This window comes from Chiloscyllium plagiosum, chromosome 6 (assembly GCF_004010195.1).
Source record: "Chiloscyllium plagiosum isolate BGI_BamShark_2017 chromosome 6, ASM401019v2, whole genome shotgun sequence".
NCBI lineage: Eukaryota > Metazoa > Chordata > Chondrichthyes > Orectolobiformes > Hemiscylliidae > Chiloscyllium > Chiloscyllium plagiosum.
In genome coordinates, this window is record NC_057715.1 from 71,045,620 (window position 1) to 71,061,803 (window position 16,184).

Genomic DNA, 16,184 nt, shown 5'->3' on the forward strand with positions numbered 1-16,184 from the left:
ATTCCTGAAGAAGGGCCTGTGCCCAAAACGTCGAATCTCCTATTCCCTGGATGCTGCCTGACCTGCTGTGCTGTTCCAGCAATAAAGTTTCAACTTTGATCTCCAGCATCTGCAGACCTCACTTTCTCCTGAAATGGGTATAGGCACAGAAGATTCCTGCACTAGCTGCCTATCTCTCTTACCTTTCCTGGTGTTAACCCATCTATGTGACTGTATCTGAGACTTTCCTCCCTTCCTATAACTGCCATCCATCACATACTGTTGCTGTTGCAAATTTCTCATTGCTTCTAACTGTCTCTAACTGATCCATTCGATTTGATAAGATTTGCAACCAACAGCATTTATTGCAGATATAATCCGCAGTAACCCTTAAACTCTCTTTAAACTCCCACTTCTGACACGAAGCATGTATCACTCTACTAAAGGCCATTTTTACTCCTTCACAATCTACAGACCAAGAAAATAACACCGTCTTATTCCTCTACAAAACACTGCCCTGGGTTAAATTAATAGTTATGGCTTATACTTTAAGTTTAATCAAGAGACATATCTCAAAAAACATATAATCAAGAAAGAACCCACTCTACTCACTACTGCAGATTCTCTGTAGGCCACACGTAAAACAGCAATTCACTTATCTGCTTCTGTGCTGTGAACTTCACCCAACAGTTCCTCCAAGATCAGTTTGTTAATTTTCCCAGATGCACTCCGACGCCCAGCGATACATGAATTCAAACAGCAAAGGCAGTACCTGTGCAGGTACACTGTGGTGTCAGTTTCTTACTTTCTCTCTCTCCTGCACTGACCTCACCATGTGCTTCCTTTGTCTCTTCTTCTCCCTTTAAAACTGCTGTTGTTTTGACATTTTTTTCCAAAGTTCCAAAACAATGGCAACAGCATATAAAACAGTAATTGCTGCTCCTGGAATTTAAGGAAATCACCTCCAGCACCTAAAACACATCAAAAAAGGCGCAGCTGTTACAGCCAAAAATTTTTCCCATCCTCCATCTTGGATTACCCAGAATCCTTGTGGTAGTAAGAAAAAGTTTAATTCCATATGGCAAAACAATCTAAGCAATTTTCATATATTCATTAAAAATTTTTGCCAATTGCAGCATCAAATAGAGACTCTTTAGTCCAAGTAGCTAATTAAGCTTTTGCTTCAACAGGACTTATATTTTTAAAAAGTTTCCATTGAAATGCATGTTTGTAGTGAAGATAGGAATGAGTGATGTCTTCTCATAATATGCTTTTCAAGCACATAACCTCAAAGATGCAAGTCATGCAAAAATGTGGCTAAGTGGTTAGCACTGCTGCCTCACAGCACAAGGGACCCAAGTTCGATTCCAGCCTCGGGCAACTGTCTGTGTGGAGTTTGCAAGTTCTCTTTGTGTCTGCGTGGGTTTCTTCTGGGTGCTCCGGTTTCCTCCCGCAGTCCAAAGATAAACAGGTCAGGTGAATTGGGCATGCTAAATTGCCCAAGTGTTCGGTGCATTAGTCAGAGGGAAATGGGTCTGGGTGGGTTACTCTTCGGAGGGTCGGTGTGGACTTATTGGGCCGAAGGGCCTGTTTCCACACTGTAGGAAATCAAAAAGTTACAGGAGAAAATGAAAATTAGCCCACTGACAGTGTTTGTTGACATTGTGGGAAACCTGACCCAGTGAAAGTGTCAAATGAGGCACTTTATAACCTTTGGTGATGAACAGTGTTATTTAGTCGTTTAAGCTGCGACAGCATAATCACGCAGAGTATATAACACGCACTATTTTTATGGAAAGGTTTACGTTGGCATTCCTGCAAGATTCCTCTATTGTTCTCATTGTTAGTAGGAGAAATTTTGAGAATGCACTTCGTGTAACAAATTGCATTGTTCCAGCATAATTACAGGGTGATGCAAACAGTGTAGTGTAGCATTATTTTAAAGCAATTGCTTCTTGGTTATAGGAAATGATTTTCGTGCTACACTTAGAACATACAACGTTACAGCGCAGTACAGGCACTTCGGCCCTCGATGCTGCGTCAACCTGTGAAATTAATCTGATGCCCATCTAACCTACACCATTCCATAATTATCCATACGTATGTACAATGCCCACTTAAATGCCCTTAACGTCACAAGTCTACTACTGTTGCAGGCAGGCTGTTCTACACCCTTACTACTCTGAGTAAAGAAACCACTCCTGATATCTGTCCTAAATTTATCACCCCTCAATTTAAAGCTATGTCCCCTCGTGTTAGCCTTCACCATCCGAGGAAAAAGGTTTTCACTGTCCACCCCATCTAACCCTCTGATTATCTTATATGTCTCGATTTAGTCACCTCTCAACCTTCTCTCCAACGAAAACAGCCTCAGTTCCCTCAGCCTTTCCTTGTAAGACCTTCCTTCCATACCAGGCAACATCCTAGTAAATCTCCTCTGACCCCGTTCCAAAGTGAACTACCTTTTTTGCATTAAACTCTATTTGCCACTTCTCAGCCCAGCTCTGCATCTTATTTATGTCCCTCTGTAACCCACAATATCCTTCGGCACTATCCACAACTCTGCCTACTTAAGTGCCATCCACAAATTTACTAACCCCTCCTTCTACGCCCACATCCAGATCATTTATAAAAATGGCAAACAATGTGGCCGCAAAACAGATCCTTGTGGGTCCTTGTGTCACTGATGTGTCCACGCTTGGAGCCGCATCTCCAGCCACACATTTGGCGGGTGTTTCTGGAAGTGGATTTGTTCCTTGACCTTAAGATTGTTAGTATTCCTTTCTCCGATGCCTTTTCTATACTTTACCTTGCTGATGAGTGATCTCAAAGAATTGAGTCCCTGATACAGGAACTTCCCCTTCTGAATGAGAGTGTCCCATGCATTGATATCTATGTTGCATGACTTCAAGGAGCCTTTAAAACACTTCCTTCATCCTACTCTCAATCAAGTGCCTTCCTTGAGCTGGTGCTTTTGGCTGCTTCATGGACGTTGATGTCCTCGCAGTTGATGTGGAGAATCTGTCTCAAGCAGCATTGATGACACGGCTCCAAGGCCTTGAGATGGTGTCGATATGTAGTTTCAAAGAGTTTGAAAAATAATTGCCTTATACACAAGGATCTTAGCATCAGTGAGGATCTTGGTGTAAGAATGGACACAGATGACATTGTCCATGCTGTAAAGTTCACTTTTGATTCTGAAGTTAAAGAATGTTCTCTTATTAACTGAAAAGAAACTCTTTCGTTCAGCCCTGTGGAAGTTTATAATGTCCACTGATTCTAAGCAAAAAGAAAATTATTTATTCCAACAATTTAGAAGACAAAGAAGTAGGAGGTTGTTTCACAATCTCAGTGACAGCAAATCATAATTAAATTGCTGTGTGTTCTGCTCCATGCCAGATTGAGACCCCCAAGCAAAATTGTAAAAATAGATATAAACTGAATGGAAGTAGTGAGCTGAGGACACCAAAACAAAGCCTTGATGTAGTTTGTTGATCAGGGCTGAACAAATTCAGTCATTGATGATGTTGAACTGACATGTGGTGGAGTGTAATGTCCCGGGCAAATTGTTTGGAAATGGGGGAGGGTGTGGGAATGGGACCTTATGTTTCTTCAGCTTCTTCAGCCAATGCACAGACCTTCGAGGTCCACACTTGGCATCGGCTAGAGAAACCAGAAGTGAATGCAACAGGTGGGATCCCTCGGAGTGGTTGTGTGAATTTGTTAATGGGTTCCGTTGGTGTTGTGATCTATGCCACACAGCGCGATCACTGAGTGCTAGTCCCATATCCTTTCTTCTAACCTTCTTCCTCTGACTTCCCTCCCCCACTCCACTAGCCACCACCTCTTCACCAACACCTCCATACTTGCCCTCACTCACCTGTAGCCTGGGACCCTCCTCTATCCTAGATCCCTTTTTGGTAGCAGCCACTGCAGCCAGTGGTGCGAATGTGCCAAGGATGGCTGCCAACTTTTGTTAGGTTGGCAGCTCTCAGGGGCTAGGATTTCTGTTCTCTGAGTCTTAAATCCTGATGAAGCCCCAACCCTGACTAAGTAGGCACCTAACTCTGGTAGGTCTTCCTCAACTCAGGCAACATGGAGCTCCCTCCAGTTCTACAGCGGGCGGCACGGTGGCACAGTGGTTAGCACTGCTGCCTCACAGCGCCAGAGACCCGGGTTCAATTCCCGCCTCAGGCGACTGACTGTGTGGAGTTTGCACGTTCTCCCCGTGTCTGCGTGGGTTTCCTCCGGGTGCTCCGGTTTCCTCCCACATTCCAAAGATGTGCAGGGTCAGGTGAATTGGCTATGCTAAATTGCCCGTAGTGTTAGGTAAGGGGTAAATGTAGGGGTATGGGTGGGTTACCCTTCGGCGGGTCGGTGTGGACTTGATGGGCAGAAGGGCCTGTTTCCACACTGTAATGTAATCTAATCATAATCTACAGCCAGCAAGTGAGATCCCTGACACCAGCATTAAATTTCTCCCACAATTTGTTGGCTGTGGTGTGTGTGTGAAGAGGAGTGGATAATGGCGTGAAGAGAAGAGGGAGTCGATGAGCTTAAGATCATGATTTGCAGAATAAAGCAGCCTTATACCTGTTTCAGTCAGGCTTGCTGTTATGGGCCCACTGAAACTTATCCGGTAACCCCAAGACCTCCACTTTCAGTCTTTTCAAATCCTGGTCATTGGTTTTCAGGCACAAAGGGAACAGCCATGAGTTAAATCTCTACACTGTACAATTTGGGAAAGAATTACTCTTCAGTAGAGAGATTGGATTTTCTTTTTGATGTATAACTTTGTTGTTTTAACTTTGTGTTCACGTACCTGGTTGAAAAACATAAAAATAACTCTCCAAGGGATTCTATGCACTCTAATCCTCATTGTTCTGTAATTCCTGTTATTTTAATATGTTACATCAGATTGTAAGATATTGTTCTGTCTGACAGAGAGCTCAGTCTTACTGGTTTGTAAACTGAACTATATCTGCAGGTAGGTGAGCAACTGGTACCAAAACATTTTATCCTTCCATTTTTGGGTGAGAAGGGATGTTTGCAGAGTTTGCTGTCGTGAAGAGGTTATTTGTTTAAAACAGATTTCCTATTCTTACACACAAGGTTACAGCATCCGCAGTAATTTGCTTTTTTTCACTTCCTGTTATTTATCAGCAGTATTGGATTTTATTTCCCAAAGTCTTTTCCATCATTATTACAGGAGAATTAATTGAATTTTGGCACTCAGTGGTTCCTGATATATGTCTAAATATTTGATATGTCTCTGTGGCAGATTGGAGGTCTCTATCTAGAGGGATGCAGCTTTGATGGGAATCGACTTTCAGAGAACCAGCATGATTCTCCTAGCGTGTCAGCTGTGCCCACCTGTTATATGGCCTGGATTCCTCAGGTACTAAATTGTTTCTTAACCTGTATTAATTAAGTTGATAAAGATTAATGTTAATGTGGGGTCTAAGTTTAGCGTAATCTATATTTCTTTTTTATATACTGATCAACCTGTTACGCATTTTGAATATTTTTAGTTCTGTTTTAGATTAGTGGGCATTGCTGGCTGGGCCAGCATATATTGCCTGTCCCTAGTTGCCCTTGAGAAAGTCGTGATGAGCCACCTTCTTGCATCACTGCAGTCAGCTTACTGTAGGCTTCCCACAATGTAATTAGGAAGGGAGTCCTAGGATTTTGACCCAATGACACTGGAGGAATAGTGATATGTTTCCAAACCTGAATGCCTCAAGTGGCTTAGAGGGGAACTTGCAGGTGGTGGTGCTCTCATGTATCTGCTGCCATAGTTCTTCTCGTGACATGTGCCTAGTAGGAGATGAGTTATGTGCCATAAGATTTCAAGCCTCTGATCTGTCTGGTAGCCATAATACATATGCACCTCATCTAGTTCAGTTTCTGGTAAATGATACCCCCAGGATATTAGTAGTGGGGGTTTGAGTGATGACGCTACCATTGAATGTCAAGTGGAGATGGTTAGATTCTCTCGTTGGAAATGGTCATTACCTGGCATTTGTGGTAGACATTGAAATCCCTCACTCAGAGTAGATTATATTCTTCATCACCCTCAGTGCATCTTCCAGGTGGTGTTCAACATGGAGGAGTACTGATTGATGAGCCAAGGAAGGATGGTGCATGGTTTTCAATAGGAGGTTTCTTTGCTCATGTTTGACTTAATACCATAAGACTTCGTGGGATCTGGAGTCAATGTCAAGTACCCTCATTGCTGAGGTTCTGGAGTCACAGTTTTCAGTAGTTTCCCTTCCTAAAGTACATTAATGAACATGATAGGTTTTGCCATCGTCAGTAGTTTCATGGTCATCACTAGACTTTTAAATCCAGATTTTTTTTTAATCAAACTCCTCCATCTGCTGGGTTGGGATTTGAACACAGGTCCCTTGAATGATACTTGGGTCTCTGAATTACTCATGCAGTGACGATTTCACCTCACCATTGCCTCCCGTAAATTTTAAAGTTTAAGTTTAAATTTAAGTTTAAAATGTGATTTAATAAGTTTAGTTTTTACAAGGTTACTTGCATTGCATTTTGTCTGGAGCATACCGAGTAGTTCACAACATTTTCGCGGTCCCTTCTGTCTGGTTGGTGCCAGTTCCAGTTTTTCCATTGCACTGGTCAATGTGTTTGTTGATGGAATCTGAGGATGAGTACCATGCTTCCAGGAATTCCCTTGCTGTTCTTTGTTTAGCCTGTCCTGGTATCATTGTGTTGTCCCAGCCAAACTCATGGTTCTTGTTGTCTGTGTGTATGGATACCAGGGAGAGTTGGTAATGTCACATAGTTGCTAGTTGGTGTTCGTGGATGCAGGTCGCTAGCTGTCTGCCTGTCCATAAACACAGACTACAAGAACCTTAAATTTGACTGCGACAATGCAACAATACTAGGACGGGCTAAACAAAGAACAGCAATTGAATTCCTGGAAGTATGGCACTCATCCTCAGACTCCATCAACAAACACATTGACCAGGACCTGATATACAAACTGCTGCAGGAAAAACCGGAACCGGCACCAACGGAAAACAGCTCAAATGGGACCACATCAATTCAAAGCAGAATAGGACAGCAGTGCTTCACAGGAGGCAACACAGCACTGATGATGTCACTTAGAAAGGGAATAAAATGTCTGCCAAGAAACCTACCAGCTCAGTCAGCAGACCAACAACAAATGATTCAAATGTACCTAATAGGCAGTGTATTATATTGAGACTAATGAATCTACGTTTGTTGATAATACAAGGCCAGCTGGAAATGTATACCATAAGGAAATCACAAAGAGGTTACAAAGCAATGTGGTTAAGTGAATGGGCACTCGGTAAGTAAATGGAATATAGTGTGGGAAGTGTGAGGTTATTCACTTTCTAATAAACGAAGGAGAACTAAATCATTTTAATTGTGTGATATTGTAAATGTCAAGCTGTAAACTTGTCAACTTGTTAAATTGTAAACTTGGGTGTGCTTGTTCAAGGAACACAGCAAGGTAGCATGTATTACAGCCAACAGTCAAGAAGATGAGGCATGTTAACCTTAATTGCAAGATGTTTGCTAGAATTCTACAGGGCTTTAGAGAAATCACACCTGCAATACCATATACAGAACAAGTCTTCATTTATAAGGAACAATGTGCTTGACTTGGAGGCAATACAGGAATGGTTCATTAGATTGGTACCTCTGTTGTTAGGCTGAACTAATTGGCTTCAAACTCCCTGGAGTTTAGAAGAATAAGAAGTAATCTCACTGAAGCATACAAGATTTTGAAGGAACCAGAGAGTTAGACACTGAGGGGTTATTTCACCTAGCTATAAACCCAGAATAGAGAGTTCAATCTCAAGATAAAGAACTGACTATTTAGGACTGAAATTGATAAAAAAAAAGTTGCCACTCAAAAGTTTGTGAATTTTTGGAAGTCATGACCCAGAGGTTATGGATGCTCCATCATTGAAGCCATTTGGTGTTGAGCTAAAAAGATTTGGCGCCTCAGGGATAAGAGGAGTGGGCAGAAAAGGAGAGTTGAGGCAAAAGATCAGTTAAGATTTTTTAAATAGTAGGAAAGTTTTTTTTAATGGGCAGACATAAAAGGAAGTAAAGTTTGGGAAAAGGAACAGTTTGTGAATGGAGATTGCTGATTTGAATTTCCACCTACTCTCTGATTTCTCTGATCTCTGTGTGAATGATGAACTTCCGATAGTATAAAACACCCAGATAAACATTTAAAAACATTTTGTCCACCTCTTTGTAAGGTAGACAAAATGTTTTTAAAATGTTCCTAAAACTTTGGGATTCCAGGTGACAGTCCAGACTATAAGCTGGTCAACATGCTTGTTCTCACTTGACGTACCTGTCACCAATGACCTACGCAGCATTTTATAGGTTTGGTGCAATGGCACCCCCTTTCCCAACAGCACAGTTCTCCTTTACAATAGCTTATTTTGATGCTAGTGGAGGTTCCTCACCTTAAAAGGCCACAAAGAAATTCTGTTAATATTTAGAGAAATTTTGGAGGCCGCATAAGAAAATCTATTATGTTGGGCTGCAAGAAACAATAGAACCATTGCACACCTAGAAACCAATCAGGGAAAATACATCCTCTGGCAAGATTTTCTACTCTACTCAAAATATGTGAGCTTTTTGAATGACAGATTTAGAGTAATGTCCAATATTGATATCTTTTCCAGAACAGCAAACAAGAACATTACGAAATTCTCAAGGCTTCCACACCCTCCTCTATTAAATAACCTGTCATACTTATTTCCCATTAATATAATTGCTTACATTTTAGAAATGTTTTTCTGAAAAGATGGGGATGTTTGTCTATAACCAAGGTCTTATACTTTGATAATTTACCAGAAAGTTATGACATAAAAGAACAAGCTGTCCGAGATTGTTCATTGTTTGCTTGCCTTCGTATTTCCTGTTTTGGTCAAATCATTAGTTCCTGTTGATTTATCTGGCTCCAACACTCAAAACCTGCCTGCTGATGATTTCAGAATACTGTTTTTGCTCTTTTATTCTCTCAGTTGTTTTTGGCTTTGGTTAACTTTAAACTTGAACCTTTTTCGCAGAATGCTGATGGGCCATACTCTCCTGAAGAATGTATTTCGTTGCCAGTGTATACCAGTGCTGAACGAGATCAGGTAGTGATAAACATTGATGTCCCTTGTGGAGTCAACCAGGACCAATGGATTCAATCCGGTGCTGCTTTATTCCTAAAGAACCAGTAATTTATTTGTTCTTTTTTCTTCATAGAATCTTTTAAACATGAAATCCCAAATTGAAGTAAAATAAAAGATTGCTTGTTCATGTATAAAACATCCTGTAGATGCAGTTTGCTCACTGCCTTTCACATGTGATGTATTGTAGTACATATTACAATAAGATGATATTTCTGTTTAACTAAATTGTTTTGGTCTGCAATAATTAGAAATAATTGGAACCAATCAAAATTTTGTGATCAATTTCCACCTTATTTCAGTTAATTCCATTATTGATCTGTCTGATTATTGATTGTTGTAAAAGGAATATTTCTGAATAATTAACATCTTACATAACCTCAGCAATGCATTTCTAATTCCTTACCTCTGTGATATTGCTTGTTCATACTCTTGGAGTTAATTTTGAAGCTTACTGTTACATGGATTATTCTAGTCACTTATGCTTTTATGAATGGCCATCAAAGATGAACGTTCCACTGTGTTTGGTTGTGAGATTGAGTTGTCAGAATAAAGAAACAATTAATGTTGTAAATAGTTTGTTGCTACAGATGTGCTTGCTTTCATTGTATTTATTTTCATAAATGAAAAATCAGAATGGTGTGTTCCTCCCTGGTGCTAGGATCAAGGCTATCTCGGAGAGGGTGAAGAATGTTCTCAAAGGGGAGAGGGACCAGCAAGAGGTCATTGTATACATTGGAGCTAATGACATAGGAAGGGAAAAGGAAAAGATTCTGAAGGGACAATATAGAAAGTTGGGCAGGAATTTAAATATGAGGTCCTTGACAGCAGCAATATCTGGATTACTCCCAGTGCTATGAGCAAGTGAGGATAGGAATAGGAGGATAGAGCAGATGAATGTGTGGCTGAGGAGAAGGGTTCACATTTTTGGATCATTGGAATCTCTTCTGGGGTAGAAGTGACGGGTACAAAAACAATGGATTACACCTCAATTAGAAGGGGACTAATATACTAGCAGGGAGATTTGCTTGAGTTGCTCAGGAGGATTTAAACTAGTATGGTGGGATCCAGGGAAATATTGAGGGAAGAGATCAATCTGAGACTGGTAGAGCTGGGAAAAGGAGCAAGTCAAACAGTCAGGGCAGATAGGAACAAGCAGTGAACAAGGTAGGACTGATAAATTAAACAGAATTTACTTCAATGCAAGGGGCCTAATAAGGAAGGCAGATGAACTCGGCATGGTTAGGAACATGGGACAGGGATATCATAGCAATTATAGAAACATGGCTCAGGGATAGACAGGACTGGCAGCTTAATGTTCCAAGATATAAATGCTATATAGGTAGTATAGAAAAGAGGTCAAAAGAGGAGGGGGTATTGGTGTTTCTGATAAGGCACAGCATTGCTACTGTACTTAGGGAGGATATTCCTGTGAATACATTCAGGGAGGTTTTTTGGGTGGAACTGAGAAATAAGAAAGGGATGATCACCTTGTTGGGATTGTATTATAGAACCCCTAAAGTCAGCAGGAAATTGAGAATCAAATTTGTAAGGAGATTTCAGTTACCTGTAAAAATAATAGGGTGGTTATAGTAGGGGATTTTAACTTTACAAGCACGACCTGGGACTGCCATAGTGTTAAGTATTTAGATGGAGAGGAATTTGTTAAGTGTGTACAAGAGTATTTTCTGATTCACTATGTGGATGTACCTACTAGAGAAGGTGCAAATCCTGACCTACTCCTGGGAAATAAGGCAGAGCAGGTGACTGACATGTCAATGGGGGAGCACTTTCGGGCCAGTGACCATAATTCCATTAGTTTTAAAATGGTGTTGGAAAAGGATAGAGCAGATCTAACAGTTGAAGTTTCTAAATTGGAGGACGGCTAATTTTGACAGTATTAGGCAAGAACTTCCAAAAGCTGATTGGGGGCAGATGTTTGCACGGAAAGGGACGGCTGGAAAATGGGAAGCCTTCAGAAATGAGTTAACGAGAGTCCAGAGACAGCATATTTCTATTAGGGCGAAAAGAAAATCTGTTAGGTCTGGGGAAAGCTGGATGACTAGAGAAATTGAGGTTTTGGTTCAGAAAAAGAAGGAAGCATATATCTGGTATAGACAGGAGAGATTGAATGAATTCTTCGAGGAGTACAAAGGCAGTAGGAATATACTTAAGAGGGAAATCAGGAGGGCAAAAAGGGGACATGAGGTGGCTTTGGCAAATAAGATTAAGGAGAATCCAAAGGGATTTTATAAATACATTTAGGATAAAAGGGTAACTAGGGAGAGAATAGGGCCCCTCAAAGATCAGCACAGTAGCCCATGTGTGGAGCCGCAGGAAATGGCAGAGATACTAATTAAGTATTTTGCATCAGTGTTTACTGTGGAGAAGGACATGGAAGATATAGAATGTGGGGAAATAGGTGGTGACATCTTGAAAAATGTCCATATTACAGAGGATGAGGTGCTAGATGTCTTGAAATGCATAAAAACGGATAAATTCCCAGGACCAGATCAGGCGTACCCTAAAACTCTGTGGGAAGCTAGGAAGTGAATGCTGGGCCCCTTACTGAGATATTTGTATCCTCGATAGTTACAGGTGAGGTGCTTGAAGACTGGAGGTTGGCTCATGTGGTGCCACTATTTAAGAAAGGTGGTGGCGGGATTCAAGATGGCGGGGGATTTAAGATGGCGGCCACACAGTAGGTCTGAGTTTGCTGAACTCTGCCCAGGACCCAGACAAAGTGAGGTACCCACCCCCTCCTGTGATGTTTTAACTCACTAAAAACAGCTTTTTCCCAGTTCCTACAGCCATTTTGCACCAAACATTAGCAGTTTGTTACATTTTAAAATGACCAAAGGAAAAGGATCACGGTGTTTGCAACAGGCAGGGAGCACCCCCCTGCAGCATGACCGAGAGATCGTGAAACACGGGCAGTGTGTTTGAGGGTCGGAGCAATGAGCCGCGGCCTTCGAAACTGCTGCTGAATCCTCTGTGGGTCAGGTCCGGGCTCTGGAACGTCGAGTATGGATCTTGGAAGAACAGATTGATGACTTCAAAAATCAAGGTCATCGGAAGAATATTCGGTTGCTGTGCCTTCCCGAATGGTAGGAGGAAGGCCAGCTTGTGGATTTTTTGGAGCAATGGTTCCCACAACTACTGAAGCTGTAGTTGGGGCTGGGCCGTATGCGGGTTGAGCGGGCCCACCGAGTTGCTGTTCGCAGGGCCGTGTCGGTCCTAGTGCGACTCCAGCACTACAGGGATAAACAAATGTTGCTGGAGGCCTCCAGAGCTTTGGGGAAGGATTCTCAAGCTATGATATATAAAGGATCCAAAATAATGCTGTTCCAGGACTTCTATCCGGTTGTGGTACGTAAGAAGAAGGCTTTTGCTGAGGTAAAGAAGCTTTTGTAGGATTTAAATATTCAGTACTCCTTGAGGTACCCGGCAACGCTTTGCCTCAGTCACGGATGGTCTGTGTATAACTTCGGTTCACCGGAGAAAGCAAAATAATTTTTTCATGTTCCTAAATAGACTGAAAGACTTAAATTATATGGATAATTATTTTTCTTCTTTACCACCTTCTTTTTTCTTCTATCTTTTCCTGGGGGGCTTGTCTTTTAACTTTTATTTATAATTTGCTTCGTTCATTTGGTTGCTGGCGGGTGTTTTCGAATTTTTTCGAGTTTTCCTTGAACATTTTCTGGCATTATAATTTTATCTATATTTTTTCATGCTGCTGCTTTGCTAAGAATGCCTAGGGTAATAATATGGAGGGGATGGGCTGGATGCCCACTTTTAATTTCCTTGTTATATGATATTGGTATTTGTTCATTATATTTTGCGATGACTGGGGCAAGGTCGTAGCACCAGCTGGAAGGAGTTATTGCGGGATTACTGGATAGTAGGAGTGCTCCCTGTGTATAAGGGGGAAAGTCCCCTCTTAGCTATATTTTATGTTATTATTTTTTGGGAATAATTTTCAGTAGTTTTGTAAAGGTTGTTTTTTAAACTTACGTGAATTGTTAACGGTTTTTACTAATGTCTGTTGTGTGTGGTTATTCCTCCTGGGGGGTCTCGGACTTCCTTGAGTGATCACGGCTAATCATTTGTTTAAATGGTGCACCTAGAATGTTAAAGGGAGCCACACACCAATAAAAAGGAAAAGAATATTATCAAGTCTCAAAAAAGAGAGGGTTGATGCAGCCCTTTTACAGGAGACACACCTAACTGATAAGGAGCACTTGAAGCTGCAATAGGGAGGATTTGGTCAGGTGTTCTTGTCATCCTTCAATTTGAAAAGTAGGGGAGTGACCATTCTTATTTGGGAAAAATCTTCCACTCCAAATACTAAGCCAGATAAAAGATGAGTCTGGACAGTTTATAATACTTAAAGCTCTAATAAATGGAGAGGAGTGCGGGATTTTGAATGTATACTGCCCCCTGGCACATCCTTTTAAATTCGTAACATGCATTCTCCAGGCTGATGGCCCTTGGAGTATATCACACAATTATAGGGGGAGATTTTAATTGTATTATTGATCCCGCGGTGGACAGGATAACTAGGAGCTCTGCGGGCATAACTCCGCGATCTAGGCAGCTGGTTGATTTGAATAGGGAGCTGGGACTGGTAGATGTGTGGAGGTGTCTTCACTCTGAGGGAAGAGATTTCACTTTTAACTATAACCCACACAAGTGCCACACCAGAATCGATATGTTTTTTGTCCCCTCGACCTTTCTAATTTGTTACTGTCCTAGAAAATAGAGAATATAGCTATTTCTGACCACGCAGCAGTCTATATGGAGGTCAAGATTAGTGGTGATAAGATAGACTCCCGACACTGGCGTATGGTCCCTTTCCTACCGAAGGATGGTAAGTTCATAGAATACTTCTTGCAGTAATTTAAGGCTTTCTGAGACATTAACATAGGTACGGCCAGTAACCCATTGGCGATGTGGGAGACTGCTAAGGCATATGCGCACGACTTAATTATTCCATATTCTGCGATCCGGAAAAGACAAAAGGGAGAACAACAGCATCTGCTTGAGGTTCGCCTGAAGACATCTGAGTCAATGTATGCTGATAAGCCATCCATAATTAAATTACAGCGGATTATAGCCCTCAGGGCTACCTTGAATGCTACTCTTACTCAAACAGCAAAGAGGGAGATACTATTTGCGAAACAAGGATTATTCGAGTACGGCGATAAGCTGGGCAGGTATCTAGCATATCTTGCCAGAAAAAAGAAAGCTTCCCAGTCCATTCCATCTATTAGAGATAGTGCTGGTATTTTGTCTTGTGACCCTAAAAAGATTAACTCAGCGTTTAGAAAGTTTTATTTTGAGCTGTACCAGTCGGAGGGCTGTGCGGATAGAGCGAGAAGGATGGATTCTTTTTTTAAGAATTTGGATCTTTCAGGCATAACCTCTGAGCAGGTGTCCTGTTTGAATGCTCCCGACAATTCAGCAGTTGCAGGAGGCTGTGAGGCAACTCCAGAGTGGCAAAGCGCCTGGGCGAGATGGACGTCAGGCTGAGTTTTATAAAGAGTTTATAGACGATCTGGCCGGACCAATTATAGACATGTACAACTATTCAATTAGTCAGGGTTGTCTCCCGCCCTCCCTGAGAGAAGCGCGTATGTGCTTATTAAATGTGGACTTTAAAATCCTCTCGAAAGTGCTGGCAATAAGACTGGAGAATGTTTTGCCATTTATTATAAAAAAAGGATCAGACGGGGTTTATTAAGGGTCACAGATCTACTAATAACATTAGAAGAGTGTTAAATATGGTACAAGTCTGCCAGCAAAAAGCAATACCGGGATTAGTTGTCTTCCTAGATGCAGAGAAAGCATTCGATTGGGTGGAATGGCCATACCTTTTTTATACTATGAAGCGGTTTGGTATTGGAGAGGTTTTTACTAAATGGATCACAGTTTAATATAATGACCTGACAGCATCGGTGATTACTAATGGCATAAGATTGGATAGTTTTAGTGTTGGTAGAGGTTGCCATCAAGGAATCCCACTTTCGCCACTACTATTTACACTAATGATCGAACCGCTGGCGGAAGCTATCCGAACTGACCCCAGTATAACGGCCCCAGAGGTAGGATCAGGCAAGCATAAAATTACTCTTTATGCGGATGATGGTCTTCTTTTCTTAAATGATCCTTTGACATTTGTGCCCTGCTTAAATTCAAGTGGTTAATTTATTTGGTGTGTTTTCAGGATACAAAATTAATTTCACAAAATCAGAGGCCATGCCGGTAGGGGTCTTGCCAGCATATCCAACTTTAGACTGATATTGTTACTATACTGTAAAGAGATTACACTATTTTGTATTAGTTTTATAATTTTGTAAAAAACCTAAAAACTTGCTTTTTTCTCAATAAAAAAAGAAATGTGGTAAGGCATAATTCTATTAGATTTAAAATAGTGATGGAAAAGGATAGATCAGATCTAAAAGTTGAAGTTCTAAATTGGAGAAAGGCAAATTTTGACGGTATTAGGCAAGAACGTTCGAAAGCTGATTGGGGGCAGATGTTCGCAAGTAAAGGGACGGCTGGAAATTGGGAAGCCTTCAGAAATGAGATAACGAGAATCCAGAGAAAGCATATTCCTGTTAGGGTGAAAGGAAAGGCTGGTATGTATAGGGAATGCTGGATGACTAAAGAAATTGAGGGTTTGGTTAAGAAAAAGAAGGAAGCATATGTAAGGTATAGACAGGATAGATCGAGTGAATCCTTAGCAGAGTATAAAGGAAGTAGGAGTATACTTAAGAGGGGAATCAGGAGATCAAAAAGGGGACATGAGATAGCTTTGGCAAATAGAATTAAGGAGAATCCAAAGGGATTTTACAAATATATTAAGGACAAAAGGGTAGCTAGGGAGAGAATAGGGCTCCTCAAAGATCAGCAAGGCGGCCTTTGTGTGGAGCCACAGAAAATGGGGGAGATACTAAATGAGTATTTTGCATCAGTATTTACTGTGGAAAAGGATATGGAAGATAT

The 16,184-nt window shown here is 41.3% G+C and overlaps 1 protein-coding gene across 4 annotated transcripts in view; it reads left to right on the forward strand.

Annotated features, from left to right (window-relative positions):
- Positions 1-9,747, forward strand: part of LOC122550689 (cytoplasmic dynein 2 heavy chain 1) — a 555,979-nt gene extending 546,232 nt beyond the window's left edge. For all 4 annotated transcript variants that reach the window (XM_043691805.1, XM_043691808.1, XM_043691807.1 and 1 more), the window contains 2 exons: positions 5,261-5,377; positions 9,066-9,747. In XM_043691805.1, coding sequence (XP_043547740.1) covers positions 5,261-5,377; positions 9,066-9,224 — 276 coding nt within the window. In that variant the 3' untranslated portion in view covers positions 9,225-9,747. The remainder of the gene's footprint in view (positions 1-5,260; positions 5,378-9,065) is intronic.
- The last annotated feature ends 6,437 nt before the right edge of the window (positions 9,748-16,184 follow it).